The sequence below is a fragment of the Cynoglossus semilaevis genome, chromosome 2, assembly GCF_000523025.1.
Source record: "Cynoglossus semilaevis isolate Cse_v1.0 chromosome 2, Cse_v1.0, whole genome shotgun sequence".
Lineage (NCBI taxonomy): Eukaryota > Metazoa > Chordata > Actinopteri > Pleuronectiformes > Cynoglossidae > Cynoglossus > Cynoglossus semilaevis.
The window spans coordinates 5,591,685-5,612,985 of record NC_024308.1 but is presented as its reverse complement, the minus strand read 5'-3'; the positions used below and the strand labels follow the sequence as shown (position 1 = coordinate 5,612,985).

Sequence of the window (21,301 nt, the reverse complement as noted above, 5' to 3'; positions counted from 1 at the left end):
GCAGCTTATTGGATGGGCTGCCAGTACATGTCATGTGGTCTTTGTTTGTTTGATACATGTCCAGTGGGCCTGCACTCTCTCCAATCCCCTCTCTGTCAGCAACAGAAAACAACACAGCCAGTAGGTCAAACATCGTTGTGAGACTTGCAGAGTCATATTGCCTCAAATTGTCACACACAAATACAAACTGGTTCAACGTGTTCTGTCTGTCGCTGTAACAATGGCATCCATTACCCAGAACTGTTTTTGGTTAAACACGTTTCACTAGGTGGACAGTGAAAATTAAAACCTGTCAGGATCCAACCATCTCCTTCCTTTAATTACACTCTCCCTCTGCCGAGGATTACTTCAGCTCTGCAGCACAGGGTTTGTCTAATATCTTCCAAAGTTGGGCTGAGGCTTGTTATGCAATATAAAAGAAAGTTATGTAACTTTAATGACACGTCCGCTGAGCTTTGTGGTTTGGTAAGAATCACTAGAGCAATTTCCTAGGGTTTGTAAGAACCAGGAAAAAACAGAACCGTCACTGAGTTTAACTTACTGTACCGAGGTCAAGGTTGGTATTGAAAAATTTGTGATTTAGAAATGTTTTTAAATTTAATTTAAATTTTAAAAAATGAATGATTGAGTTGTTCACCAATAAAAAGTAAACCCAGTAGAGGTCAGTAATTGCGGTTCAAGGTTGCGTCAGTACCAAAACCAAAGAAAGGAAAGTGAGATGGGAGCTAGCAAAATTAGCACATTTTAGCCGGGCCTAAAAACAAAAATAGAGCCTACACTTCTGCAGTCAAGTGTCACTAAACATTATTTGATCATCTGTTATCAGAGCTGGACTGAGATGTGGAAATAACACCAGCATCCACTGACCTCAGTCGAGCTCTGGGTCCTGTTTGTTCTCCACTGATTACGAACACGTACATGTCAATGTCTGAAATTCACTTTTTGTGAAATGTGTTTGCAGGTAAATCCAAAGTTATGTCATACATCTGTGATGACGCTGTGTCAAACTAGTTTCATCAGGATTCATACATCCTTATGTGTCTTGAATGAACTGTGCTTCTGACTCCTGATTCAGAAAAGAGGTGTTATGTAATCACCACTCACGTTCTCTTGGCCACCGTGCATTTTAAATGAACTATCGTCTCCCTATTTGTTTGCCATGCAAAACCGTCATGGGTAACCATCACTTCAGGGAGTCCTTCCCACCATGGTTTGGGTCGGGATTTGAATGTTTCCGTGTAACTTTGTCATGAGGACAAGAAGGTTTTGTCACTGAGATAATCCAACCGACAGCACCATTTGTATCCATTTGAATTCAATCACAAAGTTCTCCTTCTCGGAACGTTTCCATTGTTTCTTCAGTAACTGAAGTGGACATTTTCTCCTCACTGTTCTTTGAATAACACTTTAGGGGACATCGTCAGTCATTTTCCTCAGTGTTTTCTCAGGTGGTACAGAGTATAAAAAGTTTGAGAACCACTGGTCTAAAGTCTCCACTCAACTTATCGTAGAACTTGATGACATTCACTGGAACTCCTGTCCTATTTTTGGATTACGTTTTACTACTTACTGATTAGAAAATTAAGCATAACTACTCCGTTTCCTTTACATTGTTCGTTGTCCAACATCTGTCTTAAACCTGTTTATTTATGTGTCTGTTTGGACAAAGGTAACTATTGTTCACTAAATGCAAAGGAGTTAAAATATTGTGTTTGCACGGAGGTTACCTTCGGGCCTTAGTTTACTGGGACGATCTTCAGCATCTTGACACGAGACAATTTGTAAAAACAACATTTCAAAGCGGTTTGTTGCTACATAGACACAGTTGACTATGACTATAATGGATACAAAATGATTAACAAAATGTTACACTCTGAATTTACGTGTTTTTACAGTAATTATGAGGTTGTTACAAGTTTTTCAAAACACGTCACAACACTTGTTTATCGACGTTTACGGCCTGTAAATTACCGTCACAGCGTGTCACCACAGCACGTTATTAGTTATACACTAGCGCCCCCTTGTGGTAAAATTGCCACACGAGTAAAAAACTAGATCCATTAGGTTTAAATAACAAATATGTATCTCCTGCTGTAGTAGTGAACTCAGATTTCTTCATGTTTGCTTCAGGAAAACATTTATCGCAACAAAATTAAGGCATAAATTTAATACAGTATAATATATGCATTACCTTAATCTAGTCGAACATTACATTTTTGACTTTTTTATACATATTTATTCAAAGTAAATATTTAAATTTACCAAATAAGTCCCTTGATAATAATGAATCTTCTGAGCTAACACAAATACTCACTAACGAGAAATGGAATTTATTAATTGTATAATAATGGCATGTAATTGGTTGTAATATCGGTTTACTGCCGCTAGGTGTCAGTGCAGAGCATAAATTAGCCCAGAAGCTGACTACTGTTTGACTACTGTTTGACTTTAAATGATTTTTTCTCTTTGTCCTAACGTGTAATGTATCGATCCAAATAAGCATCTGTTTTTCTTTAATTGTTTTTTAATGACGTTTGTAACATTAACATAGTTAAATGTCATATTGTTACTTGCCTGAAAGTAAAAATATTATAATAGTTATAAAATTATAAATGAATACAGTCATGATTTTCAGTTGTTGGTTTATAAAGTTAGACTCTGCGCCTCATGACAAGAACAAAATATAACACACCTTGTCTCTGTAAGTACCCAAAACTTCTCGTCCAATCAGAGCCTTGCTTTCGTGCATGGGGCATTTTGCGCGTGAGATGCCTTCTACCAGCTGAGAGGTGGTCTTTGTATGACTGTGCTGAAACAAGGGTTCCCAGAGCTGCAGATCCAGCAGACAACGGCCAGCAACTGCTGCAGGAACTTGAACAGCGGCGACAGGACCGACGGGGGATCCATTTAGTCCAGGGTCTCTGTTCAATGCTGCAGCATCTGGAGAACTTTCTGAGTACTTTCTAGTCTATTTCTGAGAGTCCGATGTCTCTGCGGTTAACTCGAGATTCACCTTGTTGAGGTCCGGACTGAGGAGAACAAAAACTATCCGAGAAGTCTTGCCTGAGAAAGCCCCAGGTTCAGAAATGGGCTCCAGACTGTTGTGGCTTTCTTTTGCCCTGTCAGCTGCGGCTCTGTCCGCCGGGCAGGACGCCGGGACCCCGGGGGCCACAAAGGCTGCAGAGGACGTCCCGGAGGGCGCATCCACCCTGGCGTTCGTCTTTGACGTGACCGGTTCCATGTACGATGACCTGGTCCAGGTTATCGAGGGTGCCTCCAAGATCCTGGAAACGTCTCTGAGCAGACCTCAGAGACCTCTTTACAACTTTGCCCTGGTGCCTTTCCACGACCCAGGTAAAAAAAAACAAACCCTCATCTTTTACTGACTCCACTGCAGTCGGCTTTATTGTGTTTTTTTTGTTGCGGTTTATTTGTGGTTTACACTTTGTCTGGGGAACAGGCACACAGAAAAGTGAGAAATGTAATAGTTTGCTCACACTGACGCCCTCTGAGAGCCTGCTGTCCCTCACACCTCCAGAGGACGAACGTGTCTCAGTCTCAGTGCACAGATGTTCCATCCTGGCGGTCACTATCATTAGCATTCCGCCAGGGTTAGTGTGAGTGACTCTGGGTTTGGATGCAGCATGATGATTATCATCACTTTGGGATGCTCTCTCTCTCTCTCTCTCTCTCTGTGTGTGTGTCTCTCTCTCTCTCATTCTGCATCCACTAATGTCTATCACTGTGATTTCCATACAAAACCTTGATAACAGAAAAATGTAAACGCCAACAATCATCTCAGATGATCGGTATCAAATATTTGTTCTCATGTAACGTGAGTCCCTGTGAAGAGCAGGGATGATTTTTTTTAGATTCAAAAATCACTGACTCCATGAGGTGTTCTTCTAGTGTCTACCTTTCTGTGTGAATCACCACATCCACATTCGCCGACTTTGGCGGCATTTGAAGTTTGAAAAACTCTGCTGATGGCCAGATTCTCTGTTACAGTTTGCTCTGTAATTACTATTTTCTAAGAGGTGTGGGAGGAGGAGAGGTCACTTACCTGCTTGCAAAAACACCTTCAAAAGGCTGCTGTCAGGCCTGTCTGTGCAGCGAGGCGTAGGGTTAGAGTTAGAGTTAGAGTTAGAGGTGTCCGTCTGTGCAGGAAAAGTGCTCGTTCAAAAACAGCAGCGGGCGAAGATGTCGACCTTCCAGTGAGGTGGAGAACACAGCAGAGTACGGTGGTTCCAGGACCAGCGCTGCAGCCCTCGTAAATGTCACACAACACAACCCAGTGTTTTTCTCTTGACTCTGATTGTCTGCAGCCAACACTCACATTTGTAAAGACTTTGAGCAACACTTTGCCAGAATTAAATTTTTATAGACTTTCATTTCTCCTTTAGACAGTAGCTGGGCTGTATATCAGTTAGCAACACTGAGCTGTTAAGTCAAAAACACTGGTTGAATTGTGATTTATACGTAACAAAAAAGATGTTGCAAATCCTTGAGAAAAAGCCAGAAAATGCTAAAAAAGAAGAAGAAGAAGAAGAAGTTAGATTTGGTTTTGTTATAGATAAAAATGAACAATCCAAACGACGAATGCATCATCCTGGAAATTTACCAAATTGATTCTAATGACCTAACTTTTAAATACACCACAGAACCATACTCTGCTGCCACATCATTTCCTCCTACAGTGCATGGATCGCTCTCCTGATGTAAATGTAAAAAAAAAAAAAAAAAAACCTCCACTTTGGAGAAATAATGACCCTTCAAGCTTTCAGCGAGTGTATTTATAAAAGCACCTGTAAATTGTTACTCTATTCTCTCTGACAGTTGAACTTAAATGTCAAATATTTCCGCCCGACTCTCACATCTTGGATCGTATATTTATATATTCAGGACACATTCAGTTTTCCTTAGCAGCGTTTGACACCAGTTGACTCCTCAGAACAGAACAGAGAGAGAGAGGGAGAGAAATGAAGAGACAGCAGTGATCTGTGAGGTGAGGAGCAGATTCCTATTCCAGATGTTTGTTCTCCTCTGCTGAAGGTCAGCGTGTCACAGGCTCTTATGGAGCATGATTCCTCCATCACCGATTCGATCCACCAGCAGCTCTGTGCCTAGAACAATACTTAATTCCAGAGGAGGAAAAAATGCTCAGTCAAAGACCGAGTGTTAGAAATGATGAATTCATTATTGCACGTCGATGATTAGAGAGTCGTGATGCCCTGTTTCTTGGATGAAGAAATAAGAAAAAAAAAAAAGAAAAGAAAGAAAATGCAGTGGTTACAGCTTGGATCTAATGTTGGGCCTTGATTCATAATGAAAGTAATTACAGTATTTTCCTCCTGCTGTAAACTAAACATGAAACAGCTTGAGGCAGAACTCCAGCACAGACTGCTCTTTACTAACCACACGTCCTTGTGTTTGTCCCTCAACACCAAGTGACGTTCACTGGCTCCTTAAAATGTTAACGAGGATATCAGAATGTGTTCCCCGAACCCCGGGGGAATAGAGGAATGATTAGAGGAGCTCACTGTAAGCAGGCTGAGCTGAACGTCCAGGCCAAATGTTGTTCTGTCCTCTTTTCCTCTGGCTCACTCTTCCTTTTCTTTCCCCCTCCAGATCCTGTGAGAGAATCACGTTTGTTTCCCCTGCAGACTTTTATTTAGCATTTGTTTCGATCTGACGCTGATCCATTTTCCCCTTTTTCCATTACAACCCAGTGTGATAACCCGGCTCCTCCTGTTTGACTTGGCTCCTGTTGAATCAGAGACCCTCAGCTCCGACTTTATTTACACTGCAATCTGACATGGTAAACACAGGAGTGTGTGTTTGCCTATCTGTGTTTCCGTGGGCCGGTGTGTTTGTGTGTGAAGAGAGAGTGTCAGGAGGATGCCTGGATATTGGGGTCAGACATGTGTGGGAAGATCAGTCAGGAAGCCCCCCCTCACCCCCCCACTGCCTTCCATCCAGCAGGGAGAGAGAGGAAGAACGAAAGAAAGAAAGAAAGAAAGAAAGAAAGAAAGGAGGGATGGAGGATGATACTCACCAGTCCTCTCACCAAGGCTCAGGGACTGTGTACCTAACACTTCAGTCTGCGGTGGTGGTCTAAACAAGCGCACCCCCAGTCTGTTTGCATGCACAGTGAGGTCCAGGTCTACAGTTGTATCTGGTTGGATTACTTCAATTCAATGGTTTTCAGTGTGAGCTCTGCCTCCCCTGGGGGGCGCCAGAGCATACCAGGGGGAGTAATAACCACAGCTATTAAACAATAAAACATCAAAATTTAAATTAATTTGTCTTGCTGTGGCCATAGAGGGCGGGGGTTCCGCCCCCCCCCCCCTTAAATCAGGATGTGATTTAAGGTTTTGAGTAGATTGTGAGTCACTGTGTTAGAAATGTCCATTGGACGTCCTATTTGTCCTTCCTATAGTGCTGTGGACGTCCCCGAGCTCACGTGTCTGTCCTTGTGAAGACTCTCGTGCTGTGAGAGGGTCTGTTAGATAGAGAACAGTAAATGTGTAATGCAGGATTTTTTTTATTACTTTTATTTTCACGACTCATCCCTTTATTTTTAATTTAAAAAACTCAGTGGAGACATACTGGAACTTCATCCAAACAGTGTTGCAGTAATATTCCATTTTTGATGCTGGCCTTTCATGAATGTTGTGTTTGTGTGGAGACTGGAGTCTCTGCACGAGTATTAAAAACCTCCAATACTAATTGAACAGAAATGTAAACTGCACAGTGAGATATAACAAAAACAGCTCTATTTACTTGAGGATAAAAAAATTCCAGAACATGCATCAGCCAAATTGAAAAGGTAATAAAGTGAATTACAGGCTTATAAAGTCTAATATCAGCTCATTTCAAACTAACTGGGTTTAACTATTGTTTCCATCTGTGTCCATCAGTCTTGTAATTAGCCCGGTGCTTTTGCAGGAAACCAGAGTTTGTTTCTTTTTTTTTTCCCTGCAAGTTTACTTTAGTTAATAATAATGGACCCAGCGTCCAGGTGTGGAGTGATGGTGAGGTAGTGTGTACATCCTGTGTGTGATCAAAGACACCCAGCGCACAGCAACCATTTGTTGGTGACTGGTGTCTTCTTTGACCATTCCATTGTCCTTTGTTTCCTTCTATGCAGAGTAGCAGCTTTTTTTCCCTCCTCTGCTCCACCCATGTAAGATTACAAGGATCCTGGGTTTTGCTGGACAGAGCCAATAATGATGCTATTAGCCAGGAATGCAAAAGGAGAGAGGTGGAGGCCTGGGAGAATTAGAGGAAGAGAGCGGAGCGTGGTCGACTACAGTGTGTGTCTGTGCGTTATAATAGACCTGGAATATTAAATGGCCTTTCATTTCTAAGGTCGTAGACACGCACCTTTGGAGGAAAAGCCCTGAGGAGCTCTGGACGTGTGTCGTCAGTTGTATTTTGCTTTGTCATCGCTGCTTAGTGGTTTTCCCATCTTTCATCTCTGAAGGCAGCAAATACCTGTGTGTACCTACGGGATACTTTGAAGCCAGATCCTTCAGGACACAGGCAGTTGACCTTTGGATGCACTTGTTGACATAAATCCGTTCAGGATTAATTATCCATCTTGAACGAGGCATTTGTCAAACCTTTCTGTCTCTCCACTGTGCGTGGAACCGTGTTAGCTGGGCTTCCCCTTCCCCTCGGGCTCCGTGTTTGTTTTCCAACCTCTGTCGAACTCTAAGGCGTACCCTAGGGTCCCGAGGGTCAAGTGCCCTCCGTGACCTTCAGGCCTTTTTAACATTGTTTGTTCTGTCCCTCACCTTTCTCTCTATAAACTGCCAGCTTTACTGACTGATGTTTTTAGTGCTGCATCTGTGAAGTCCGTGATTCCCAAACACAGTGCTGTTCCACGGAATTCCATGCGCGATGAGCGCGGCAGTGAAATGCATTTCTGATGATTATCAAATATATTTAAGGTGTCAAATATTAATGTGCCTTAAAGGCATTCTTCCTCCCTGAGAGACGCCTCTGTTTTCAGTGTTTACACAGCTCCCGCAGCATGTCAAACATGCGTGTCTCTGACAAGTTCAGGATCCTTTTTTAACCCTGTGAGGCTGACATGTTTGACTTGACCCATCGCTAACTCTTAGCATGTGCTTTTAGCATCAGCAGCCAGTCACTCAAAGTCCATTTACTCAGGAGAGCCAGGCACCGGAGGCAAAGTCAGGTGACTCCGATAAGAGCTGGTGGCCTGTTGTCAGTGGAGAGCAGCGTTTTTTAAATGCTGCTCTGGCACTTTGTTGTGTCCTGTTGCCGCCGTGTTGCTGTTATGACCGTTGTTGCTTAGCACATGCAGAAAAAAAAAAAAAAAGAAAACAATAAAGTCATTGCTAACTGCACAGACCTTCTTTATGGCTTTGAACACATTCCCGGCAGAACCAGCTGCAGGCACATGTACACAATATGTTGTACATTAATATTTGCCAGTCAGCATTTGAGGGCTTTATTACCCACTTCATCTCTTCTGTCACCGACTCCTCTGTGACACACAGTCGTTAAGTCATTTTAGACATGACATCATTGCGTCTCGTATTTGCACCAGTTTATTTTGTTGTACTTTTTAATTGGTCTGGAGGAAAGACTTTTTTAATACTGCATCGTGTGGCTGCTTGAGTCGACCAGGGCTTTGTAAACGGTTCATAAACTCTTTAGGTGAAACATGCATTCACGGTTGTTTTTTTGGAGCAAAGAAGAAACTAGAACCTTTTCTTTGTCTTTTTAATTGTGGTTGAATTCTTGATTCCAATGATTTACCTATTATTGTGAGGAATACTGGGAGATGTTTAGTGTCTTTCCCAGGGACAGATCCACTAAATAAGCTGCACTCGGACTCTATGGTTTCTAGCCAGAATGCATGTAAAAAAACAAACAATTTTTCTCCACAAACTATAACCAAATCATGGAAATTCCCTGTTCCCGCCTCATTGAAAGATTGGAAGAATAACAACTATGCATCAGAGGAGGACTTCAACTGACATGAAGGCATGTGTGTTTTCTAACTGTGACAAATGTGTCCACACTAGACAAGTGTTAGGGGAATTATTGGCTGCGAGGCCAAAGGTCAGGCTGTCAGTGCCCTCTGCCCCTGCCTCTGAGGGTTTACGTGATGGGTGAAGTCATGTATCACGGAGACCACCACCTAAGACTAATGTCACCTGAGCTATCAATAATTCACACAGGACACATACTCTGTTCTACATCAAGTGATGTTGACGCGTGAAGAAAGTATTAATAAATATTGTTATTTTTCTTATTTTTAAAGTGAAGTTAAAAGAACCTGTTGTTCTCTGTCAAACTGATGACAAGAACATATGGGTCTCACTGTCCTCTGTTTGGACTTGTGGTCCAATTAATTCTTAATATTCACAACACACGTGAGCAGATGTAGAGGAACTCTACACTTCTCTGTGTATTTGCTTCCAGTGTTGGTCTCTGCTCAGACAATACTCCCTGACCTTTCTCCAAGAGGATTGTCTTTTCCATTCTGTTGTCTTGGCCTCGTCTCTATCCTTCTCATGTGGTCAGAGCAGTGAAATATATATATTTGTCTTAAACAAAGCTCTATGATTTATTTGACAAGAACTAGGCCAGTGTTTTGGAACCAAAGATTCTCCTATTTCTGGATGATGCTAGCTTTGTTGCAAAAAAAAAAAAAACTTCACAGATTTCCTTTTTTAACAGCTAAGACTTTACTGCATCCATTTCTATTCATGTACCGCCATGCTGCTATGGCTAACGGCTAAAGGCGATGTTGCATAACACAACAATCCAGGTCGGTCTTGTTTGGTTTTGTAAAATGTGGTCAGGAAGACACAAAGGTGTCACAGAGACTTACGGCCGTGATTTGTTTGGGTTTGTAGTTAACATTTTCTACACTGAGGTTGATGAAGAGGTTGGGGAGATTTACTACAGCTTTACCTGAAAAATCCTGCCATCAATCAGTATTGACAAGAAGCTGGGTAATTGACAGCTGCGCTCAGACAACCTTCATTAAGAAACAGACCAAAACTTCACGTAAACCCTCGAACCTTTGAGGATGGAATTCTTTGACCTTGGACCAATTTGGTTTAAGTGCATGTAATTGGGTCATGGAACATCTGGGTCAATGTTACAGGTCAAAGTTTGAAAGCAACTAGGAAAATGTAAAGTTACTCCGTCCCCCCCTCACTGTCTTTCTCCGCTCTGCTTTACCAGAATCAACATCAGCGTCGGTGTCAGAAATGAGGGTTGAATGATTTCAGACGTCCATGTCATCCTGCCTAGTCAACAGGGTGTCGTGACTAATCGGTGTCAGAAATTTCAGACGTCCATGTCATGCTGCCTAGTCAACAGGGTGTCGTGACTACAATTCAAACAAAGATTCCGGCGGTCGCCAAACCACATCGGAAGTCTACGGTCTACTCCTTGTAGAGATTAACTTTGTCGCAATGTCACATTTACACATACAGAACTTGTGGTGACAATTACGCAAAAGACTCTGAATGCTAACATGTGACAGAGCTGGTATGGATCAGCATTGAAGAAAAACATTCTTGCTGTGCTCACTCTGATCGTTGCCCGTGACCTCAGCATGTCCCGTACCAGATGTAAATGGAGGGTAAAAAGTATGCAGTTCCCAGTCAAAGCCATCATTCACTTCCTTGCTGTTGCTGCCGGCAATTGTCCTTTTATGACTTGTAGCAAACATTGAGCTTCTCACTCATCCAAGTCAGCGTCATCCAAAAGCATTGAAATTGGACTCTTTTCTTTTTCTCCAGTTGCTCTTGATTTAGGGTCTTTGGATGACTCGGTCAAGTTTATGATAGCACATAATGATAACAGCACACGGCTGGCATGTGTTTCTCAAATCTTGGTCGACCGCGATTTGAATTGAGTTACAGCTGTCGGGACGCATGCATCAGATGTTTGCACTTTACAGATTTGTCGTTACATTTTCAGCTCATTATACACTCGACCATTGGAATGTCATGTGCATACCACAGTAAGACGTCTGTGACACTCTGATAGTATTTCAGCGGTGGAGATAGGCAGCATGTGTTTTAGGATTGTTGTCAGTTAAGTGTTTTAACTTGTACCCCCTGCCTTCCCTACAGGGGGTGCTATGATTGCAGTTGTAAATAGGTTTTAAATCCTCTTATTCCCTCAAAATGTTTTCCGCCAGAACAAGCAACTTGTTTCCTGTTGGAAACCTGTGATCGTCTATTGGATAAGCACCCCGGGGCAAACGTGTCTGGGCCACCATTTAATCAGCTACAGCTAAATATAATGATGAGCTGTGATGGTATATGGAGCCGTACACCTCGAACTATTCTGTGCTATAACATTGAGAGCATATCAAATTTATGCTAAAAAAAACTAAAGTACTTGTAACTGCTTCTAATGTTGCCAAAAAATAAATAGCATATTGAATTTATGCTAAAAATACTAAAGTACTTGTAACTGCTTCTAATGATGTTTAAGTTGTGTCTGGTGGATTTTCTCAGATAACCTCTGAAGTCTAAACAGCACATTTGGTAAAAGTCTGCAGATTTGGAATTTACTGTATTGGACACGTTAAACTGACTGGTGAGATTTTCAGGATTTATTGTCGTTTGTCTCAGACAACAGTCAGCTGTGTTTGACCGCAGCAGGATTGGAGTTAAGGTGAGCCAGATCTGTGATTGGTCGACATGTTATAATAACTGTCGGTCCTAGACCTAGAGGAATGTGGTGAAGGGAAGTGGATGCAGGTCTTTGATCAGAGGTTCATATCTACGACAGCACGTCGTTTTACTTTACCCACAAACTTGCCTCAGGCCAAGGATCTCTCTTAGATGAAACCACCAAACTGATGAGAAACGGCAAACATAAATTTACCCACATGGATCTTCTTCAATGTTCTGTCTCCGGCACCACTTAGAAGCAGAAACAGGACCAACTGGTTGAGGGTTTGATGCTGTCATCCATCTATGCAAACTGCTCTCCTTCTTTTTAGGACGAACCGCAAAGATCTCTGTGGTGTGTGTGCACATTAGTCACTCCTGACTATATGCCGTATTATAAGCGTGCCAGGCTGTGTGTGATCGTGTAAACACATGAGTGTGATTGATTAACGTGGTTTTGTGGCCCACCATCCCCGGACCCATGCAGTTGCATCAATGAAGTCCAACTAGATCCCGGTGGTCTTTCTGGCTTTCTTCTGGTTGTTGTGAGAGGATTCCACCACAGTTTTGGTTTGCAGCGGTTTGAAATCGAGTTCGTCATCTGCACTGTCGCTCCAGGCTAATCCCTGCTCGTTAAAGTGTCAGTGGGAGATGAACGGGTAAAGAATGTAAGGAAAATGGGTAAGACTTAAAAGTGGAGAAGGATCGAAGGAGAGGTACTTTAATATAATAGGAAACAGAAGGTAAACACAGCACAGAAGCAGCAGAGCTGAAGTGGGAATATGTAGCATTTCAACCAAAATGACTTCTTCTGTAGGAAAATGTGAACGGGATTGGATCACCGTCGGCTGTAACCGTGTACTGTTAGAGCAGAGCCTGTGGTTTGTTGGTCATGACAACTGTTTTCATTGAGTCTAATGGTAATTGTCAAGAGGAAATCACGTTAAATTCTGTTTAGAATGAATAGATTGTACAAATTAAACATTAAAATAGTTTGGGCCAAACCAGAAATGGAGACCCACATATTTAGACAACAGCATTACAAGATATTTTTTATAAAAGTTATAGAGCAGGGAACGTTTAGATGGTACTATGGTATTGCACATTGTCGTTTTTCCTCATAATAATTTGTGATAGTAATGTTGCTCTTTGACCAATTATTGATGCGTCTTTTGCCAAACGGAATAGAACCTAAGAGCCGTAGTCGGAGCTGGATTTTTTTTTTCTCTCTTGTTTCACGTCATACGTCACGTGAGCTCTTAGTTGTAGAAGGAAAAGCGTGAGTCACAGTTACTGACACAGCAGTACTGCCACACTCATATTGCACATTGTTGTTTTTCCTCATAATAATTTGTGATAGTAATGTTGCTCTTTGACCAATTATTGATGCGTCTTTTGCCAAACGGAATAGAACCTAAGAGCCGTAGTCGGAGCTGGATTTTTTTTTTCTCTCTTGTTTCACGTCATACGTCACGTGAGCTCTTAGTTGTAGAAGGAAAAGCGTGAGTCACAGTTACTGACACAGCAGTACACAGTACACACTGACAGACCACGCGGCCCTAAAAGTACCGCAATATTGGATGCATTACAGTAACCAATAATATCAAAGCAGAGTGTAGAGCATGTGAAAATCATCTTTAACTTCACTGCTGTCAAAACAAACGACTTTGATTCATTTTCTACGTACACTCCAGATTGATGCTTTTCATATTTTTTGGTTTACCTTACAACAAGAAATCCAAGGTGCCATAATCGTGCAAATAATTACGATAAAAAATTTGAATTGTTGCCTAGCATTTCAAATGAATTGTTTACATTAATGCTAAAACAACTGAAGGAAGACCTGCAGTACCTCTTCCACCTCCTTCTCTTGCTGCCCAGTCTTCTAAAGGGTGAAAACATTAACTTGGTAAAACACGAGGTTGTAATTTCCTGTTTGTAAAAAACCTTTAGGCTAATTTCGCCACTTGGGTCCAAATCCAGCGGGCCAGAGAAAAGTTAAGTCACGTGCAAGAGGCCGGCAAAGAGGAAACCTAAGCATCTCTAATCAATGAAGTAGAGAAAAAAATGAATGAATCTGACGACAAGTTGTGGTTAAAGAGAACTACAAAGAAAGTCAAGAGAGGTTGGTGGTAAATCTACTGGACTTGATGTTTAGTACGTGTAGCACGTATGCTGTGGTTGTTGTTTTAATGTCAAGACTGTGGATGAGTTTGAAACTTCCACCACAGACACTGTTTCTCTGCTGCAGCAGTTTCACTTGTCTGCACTTTTACATGTGTTTTCTCAGGGGCAGCTGATTAAGTGAATTATGCCCCTGAGCCGACGGTCACAGTGACAGCCGCACACTGTCTGGCAGGACTTACCCTGTGTCAGCAGAAAACACAGCGTGTTTACAGCGCCTGTTGCTGTTAAGTGCTGTAACAGCTTCATTTGTGTGTAACCTGTTGAACAGGGGCAGCTGAAGAACCCGGCTCCCCCCATGACCCCCCCCCACCCCCAGGAGGCTTCGTGACATATATTAAACAACGCAAGTAGTTTGATGTTAGAAATGGTCGACTGGATGAAAAGAAACAAGAATAGGATCATTGCATTGTGCATGATGTGCATGATTAGACAATCCAGCTATCAGTTATTCCCGATGTCCAGATACATGTGCTCATAACCTACAAATTGAGAAAAGTTTATGCACTGAGACCCAGTAGAAGAGTATGGGATTAATCATTGATCATCTACAGCTCATTCCTTTTTAGGGTCGCAGGTAGAGCTGGATCCAATGCCAGCAGGTCATCAGGCGAGGGCGAGGTTTTTAATCAAACTCACACCCAAACCTATGATCAATTCAATTTAATGGGAACAATTGACCTAATCCTGCATGTTTGGAGGAAGGCAGAGTCCCGAACAAACACAGGAGAACGTGCAAAACTGCATACAAAACGACCGTTGGTTACTACCAGGCATAAAAGCTTTCATCTTCTGATCTGCTGTGAGAAATAAACCCCACCAGCCTTATGAAGTCAGAGCTAGCCTAAATGTTCCCATTTAACTGAAGGAATCTGGAGAAGCTTCTGAAGCCAGTGATGTACTTCTGTCCCACAGTGAGTAGTCTGAGGTTTGATATGATCATCTCAGTCTGGAATGACACGGTACATGGTTCGCTTTAGACTTGGTTCATTATTATTTTGATAACCACAGTGATATGGAGTGAGTCACATCTTTGCCTCTGGAGATAAAAAAAAAAACCCAAATGTTTCAAATGTGAAACCCTTCTTCTTCTTTCACTGCTGTATGTAACGTTCCCAGTGGCCAACATTGTTGTGGACCAAACATGTGGCTACGAAGAAGGAAACACATTTCCCAAACTGCCTCATCGGATTTAGTTTAAAAACACAGTTAAGCAATGACAAGGCTGCTGCCGGTTCTGTTGCTGCTCATGAGACCCAAACGTTTCTGCCAAATGTCACAAGTCGTTGGGTTGAAAGACACGAGCGGCTGTGACTTATCAACATGTTGGCCCTGGAATTCCTTGGGGTTGATGTTGACAGGAAATACAAAATTCCCGATTCATGATGAACACACAAGTGATTCCCTGTGGAGGTGAAGGGAGGTTGGTCGAGCGGACAGTCGCCCTGTGTGTTCTTTTGTCCCGCTTGACCTTCTGTGAGTGTTTTGCTGGCGTGTGATTTGCAGATGCACGCTTTTGCAGAGATGAAAGCTATCAGAAGAGGTCGCAGCCATTTGGTTTTAATTGTTTATTCTCAGCTCGCTGGGGTCAACAAATCAACTCACTGGCAGATTTAGAAAAACAGGATAAGATGCAGATCATTGTTTGTTTGTGCGGGTCATCAACCTTCTTATTTCTTTCTTTTATCGCAGCGTCCCCCCTGACCCCCCCCACTCCGAGCTCATTGCCTTGGCAGCATCTTTGCCACACGTGTTTCTCGTCATCAGCAAAAAAGGCATTAACACATTTTCCCTAAATGGCATCATAAGAACGGAGATTAAAACAAGAGTATTCTTGGCATTAAAATGCCATTCATTCACCTCTATTTGAATAAGCTGCGTGTAACAGCTGGAGCCAATCACAGCTGAACTGGTTTAAATTGGTCACTTTACACTGCATTCCAGTCACGCTTGTTTAAATACACACTTAAACGGCTCATTTGTTCAAACTGCTCTTCTATCACATTTTTTTACACTCATATTCAAGAGACAAGAGTAAAGTGGAATATCATAAATCCTTGGAAATAATCCTGGACTTTATTGTTCGAACAAATCCATTTCTGAAACTGACTCACTCAAAGAATGATTTGCTCTGTTATTCTTAAGGTAAATTAGAGTTGCGGCTAAGATATATACGTAATCAACGTGTGTTTGTACTGAGAAGGGGAAAGAGAGGGAGAAATAGTCAAAACTGACATCACAATTGACCTGACTAAGCTAGGAATCAAACCGGGAACCTGCTACTGGAAAGTGGAACTGAAGGCAAACACACGGAAATCTTTATGTCTGACTCTATGTACCGTCCTAATCTGTGAAAATGGGAGATTAAATTATTTAGGTTATTTAATCTCCGAGGTTTTAAGCGTCCACAGTTGTTTTCCATAGTGCTGGAGAAAAGATGGTGGCCGTGGTGTGCAGAACCACAGACAGAAAAGTCTAAAGAATACTAACAACAGGCAAGGGAACATGTCCCATAAGAAAAGCGTTGTCGACTTTTCCATCTCTGAAAAGTTTGGCCTGAGAGCCATGTTCCGTTCAGTGCAGCCAGACAGACACATTTCCCTGTTAGTTTTGAAAAAGCCTCTCTGGTCACTGCAAATGTTCCTACACTCCACCTTGAGACTATAGACGGATGCCAAAACCTGGTTCACTTGGAAAAATGGGACTTTGTCTCTATTGTTATGAAAATGGGAAAAAAAAATTGTACTTCAATGGGTTTTCCAGCAGCCAATGGCTTCACTTATATCAGAATCAATTAGTTTTGCTGATCTACAGTAAAGATGTGTGGAATCTCAACATTCGAACTCTGATTTCTGATCAGCTCCAACCCTTGTTTTCCGATCTGCTTACATGAGCATAACTGCTGAATGAGTGTGTGTGTGAGTGTGTGTTTTTGCAGCCCCTCATCAGGTTCATTCCTCTTCACAGCTGCAGTGGCCGCAGTCTCACAGCTCATTAATGCACCGAACAGAGTGAGCTGATGAATGGCACTGACTACTAGAACTGGCAAAGGGAACAAAGCTCAGGTCATATTTTCATTAGCAGGAGCAGGGGCTACACTTTCACGGTGCCCAGAGAGTGCTACGCCAAAATTGCCGAAAGCACGCTGGCACGTCAAGCAGCACGGTAACTGAAATGAACTTTCCTATTCAGCTTAACGTGCATTAGCTCAGGTTTTCTTGCGTGTGGAGCCAACTGTACACGGCTGAGATGAAGGATATTTTTTACCCCAAGAAATAAGTTTCAACAGTGTGAACTCAGGTTATCTGTTACAAGGCTGTCATAGTCAAGGAGGTACCAGAGCATGTCTTATTATTATTATTATTATTATTATTGTTAGTAGTAGTAGTAGTAGTAGTAGTAATAATTCTGGCAAAAGATGCTCAAAATATAATTACAAGTATAATGCAAACTTTAATTTTCTCACATTGTTGGTGCAGGAACAGTGTAGACACCAGCTGCACTTTCCTCAGGTCTCTCTCTCTTTCTTAATCCTCATTAATCCACAACTCAGGAACTCAAGAACCTGCCTCTAAAATCATCGTCAGTAATTGTTCAGGGAGTCAGAGCTGTGTGTGTCCAGGTCGTCACCACACGATGTCGCTCAGACCTGCAGTGTCACTGCTATATTTCCTGGGTGATCTGGACAAAATACTTGTTCCCTCAATGTGTCCTCAATCAGAAGACCACATTAGGAGGTGATCTGAGGACACATGGAGACACATTCCTGAGCGATCATAAATGCACTTCATTCCACCCGACCCCACTATGATATACTGACAGACACAAATCCCCCAGCCTCCTCCCGGGCCACCTCTCACCTCCCGGACAGAAACATTGTCAGTGAACACATCTGTACAATCTCACATCTCCTGTTCTTTGAATAATGTGAATTCCATGTCCTAAATATCCTCCTTTTTTTATTTTTTATCTTTTGTCTAAATTTCCAAGACTCCTTTTCTGTCCTGCTTTTATGTTTTTCCTTCAAACATTTGTATTCCTGTCTTTATGTCACACATCCCTGTGTGTTCTCCTCCACCCTGTCAGTTATATCTCCCTTCCCGCAGTTCTCGTCAGCAGATCATAACGTGGCATCCGGCTGCATTTGCCAAAAACAATATTTGGCTCAACAGAAGAATTTAAGAAAACAGGAATGCTCTAGTTATTCCCTGGATGGTGACCTGAGCCTGTTTCTATATTAATCGCTGCGACTTCTTTCTGTCGTTTCTGCAGAGATTGGACCTGTAACGATCACAACTGACCCGAAGAAGTTCCAGTATGAGCTGAGAGAGCTCTACGTTCAGGTGGGTTCAGAGATGACACACGACAGACTGAGGAAACAGCGGTTTCTGCAGACGAAAGGTCACATGACTTTGATAAAAGGTCCTGCCTGACGTCTGAGCGGGAATGTTTGTGAACTGACACTTTATCAGTCTGCATTGCGTGAGGAACAAACCTCAGTTCCAGACATTTATTTTTAGGTTTTTAAATGGGTTGTACAGAGGGTATTACTGTATAATACTGGTACAACCACACTGTTAAAAGCGAGAGTATGAATTAAAGCCATTACCATGATTAGAAAGCAAAAAAAAAAAAATCCAGTGCTATGTGTAATTGCTAAGCAAATAAAATGACATTTTCCAGAAACCTACACTGGTACCCTCAAAGGAAGTAGTAAAACTGTAAAACCAGGGCACGAGTCTAAGTACGACTGAGAGACAAGTAACATTCAAACACAAGTGTTATTTGAAGGAAGACTTTGGCACGTGTCAGTGCATCCTTGGCTGCTCGTCTGGTGTGTGAGTGTGATCCTGTTTCCTGTCCTTTTTGTATTTTTTTTTTTTTGAAAAAAAAAAGGAGTCTGTTTTTCCTCAGATCCCATCAGTACCAGTTCAACCGCTGGTTCAGCAAATGTAAGAAAAACACAAAGGAATATAAATAGTAGACTCACAAATACCTCCCTACATACAGTATCTCCCCAACGCTAAAGTATACACTAATAATAGAGAGATTGATAATTGCTTACTCCCCCATAAAATCTTGCCTTCATATAATTAACTTTGCTACTAATTGACAGGAGAGGCTCCTGACTGACACCTCCTACAGTGAAAAAAAGTTCTAGGTCTAACTTCTAGTGTTGGAAAGTAACACTGAGAATGTCTTTCCTTGATAAAGCTTATAAAATTAGGCTTCAGTTATCCATTAGCATTTTCTATTTAGCTTTTTTATAGGCCTAGACCGCCAGGAAAATTCCCACATTGCACTGTGTATTAACCTCTGAAAGGGTTTGCTCTACTAATCTGTGCATCAAGAAATGCAACTTTTTTTGTACAAAGTAACTTGAATCAGCCATATTGTATAAATATTATTTATTAGAAGTACTTAAGGAAGTAGTACTGTATTTAAACAAAAGTGCACGGGGTTATCAGATAAGGGCAGGGGGTGAATTTTTTTGGCCAGGGGAAATAAAGGAATTCTGTCTCTTCACCCTTTTCCCCTCTGGCTTCAAAAACAAATCACTCCATACCAGATGTTACTCATTTTGGTGATACATCAAAGATTACTGTTGAACTTCTCAGACAGACAGATATATGTCTACAGGGAAGCTGTAGAAAACATTTCCTTTTGACTTCACCAGGTGGGGAAATGTAGACGAGAGACATTTTGTAAGACAGTAACCGTGACCTTGGGCATGGTTAGACACGTTTTTGCTTCATCTTTTAATGATGTAATTAATTAATGGTCAACATTTAGCTGTTTTGAACATTTCTATTTATTTTGAAACTAACGAAAATAGTGTAACAACTCATTAACACTCATAACATTTATTTTTGACATTATTGTCACACTCTATGCTTATGATATCCTTCTTTTTCAGGGAGGTGGCGACTGTCCAGAGATGAGTGTTGGAGCCATCAAGATCGCATTGGAAATTTCCTTGCCAGGCTCCTACATTTACGTCTTCACTGACGCCCGCTCTAAAGACTACAGACTGACGCAGGAAGTCTTGCAGCTCATTCAGCAGAAGCAATCACAAGTACAACATTTAAAAAAACAAAACGAACCCTATTGTGGTTTACGTTAGCATTTAAAGGCTATCATCGTCTAAAGTATTTGTGGAATTCTGTATCTTCGTAGGTCGTGTTTGTGTTGACTGGGGACTGTGATGATAGGACTCACGTCGGCTACAAGGTTTATGAGGAGATTGCCTCCACTAGCTCGGGGCAAGTCTTCCATTTGGACAAGAAACAGGTCAACGAGGTGAGAACGTCATCAGACATTTTTAATTTCATGTATCTTTGTCTTAAACGTGTCTGCTTCCCTCGGTTGTACACGTGCTGTGTGAGTCGGACATCTGAGTCGGACTCACACAGTAGCGGTGGGACATGGGGGAATTAAAGGGGCAGGACACGGGTGGAATGTCAGACACTTCCTGATTAACTTTTTGCACATGTTGAGTGGTTGACCTTGTGTGCAGCTGTGGAGGCAAATACCCACTTACAGTTCTTTTACTTTGAATTGCCGTAGGTCCTTAAATGGGTGGAGGAGGCCGTGCAGTCATCCAAGGTCCACCTGCTGTCCACTGATCACTCCAACGGGGTCAGCAACACTTGGCAGATGCCCTTTGACCCCAGCCTGAAGCAAATCACAGTGGCTCTCAGCGGTCCAGCACCTGACATTGAGATAAAAAACCCAGAAGGTACAACAGTTGTGTTTTGTCTCATGTGGTTTGAGACAATTCTTTTATATGCATTTCAATACATTTAAGAATTATGTTTCACTTTTTTTTTATAATTATCAGCTTTTTTTGCCTTATTTTAACTTATTTTAACCTGTTACTGTTTAGCTTTTAGCTAGAGAGTAAATATATTGGGATTATCTTTGCAACATGCTACGTTACAGTCCAGATTCTAGGAGGTAACTGTAAATCTTAGGAATTATTCTATGTGAATGATGAATGGGAAACAGTAGGAGCCAAACTATGAGGGAAAAAAAGTACATTTTTAGCTTGAATTCTGGTTGTCATCATCTGGGGTCCACATTGTCAGCACATGTTGTTTTATTCACTGTATTCAGGTTAATGGTGAAACCGTTTGTTCTCAGTCATTGTCATATGTTCTACCTTTATGAATTAATCTGGCTCAGTCACGGTGAATAGATGTCTGAGTGTTCTCGTTTGGCCTCCAGGGAAGGTCGTGGAGAAAGGTGACAGCCTTACGGAACTCTTACACATTCCCAACTCGGCCAGAGTTATCAACATCAAGGACCCACAGCCTGGGATGTGGTCGATCAAGGTAAACAAGTCATCCTCTACCTGGAAAAGTGTGTAAAGCTGCTGTCTTCTGGCGATTCCCAGAACTCAGCTGTCCATTTATAACAAATGACTTTGTACAGTT

General features: G+C 41.9%; 1 protein-coding gene across 1 annotated transcript in view; it reads left to right on the top strand.

Annotated features, from left to right (window-relative positions):
* Positions 1 to 2,747: 2,747 nt before the first annotated feature.
* hmcn1 (hemicentin 1) overlaps positions 2,748 to 21,301 on the top strand; it is a 64,977-nt gene continuing 46,423 nt past the window's right edge. The window contains 7 exon segments of the mRNA XM_025053499.1: positions 2,748 to 2,763; positions 2,980 to 3,354; positions 18,138 to 18,208; positions 19,783 to 19,941; positions 20,043 to 20,165; positions 20,433 to 20,604; positions 21,093 to 21,199. Of these exon segments, the coding sequence (XP_024909267.1) occupies positions 2,748 to 2,763; positions 2,980 to 3,354; positions 18,138 to 18,208; positions 19,783 to 19,941; positions 20,043 to 20,165; positions 20,433 to 20,604; positions 21,093 to 21,199 (1,023 nt within the window).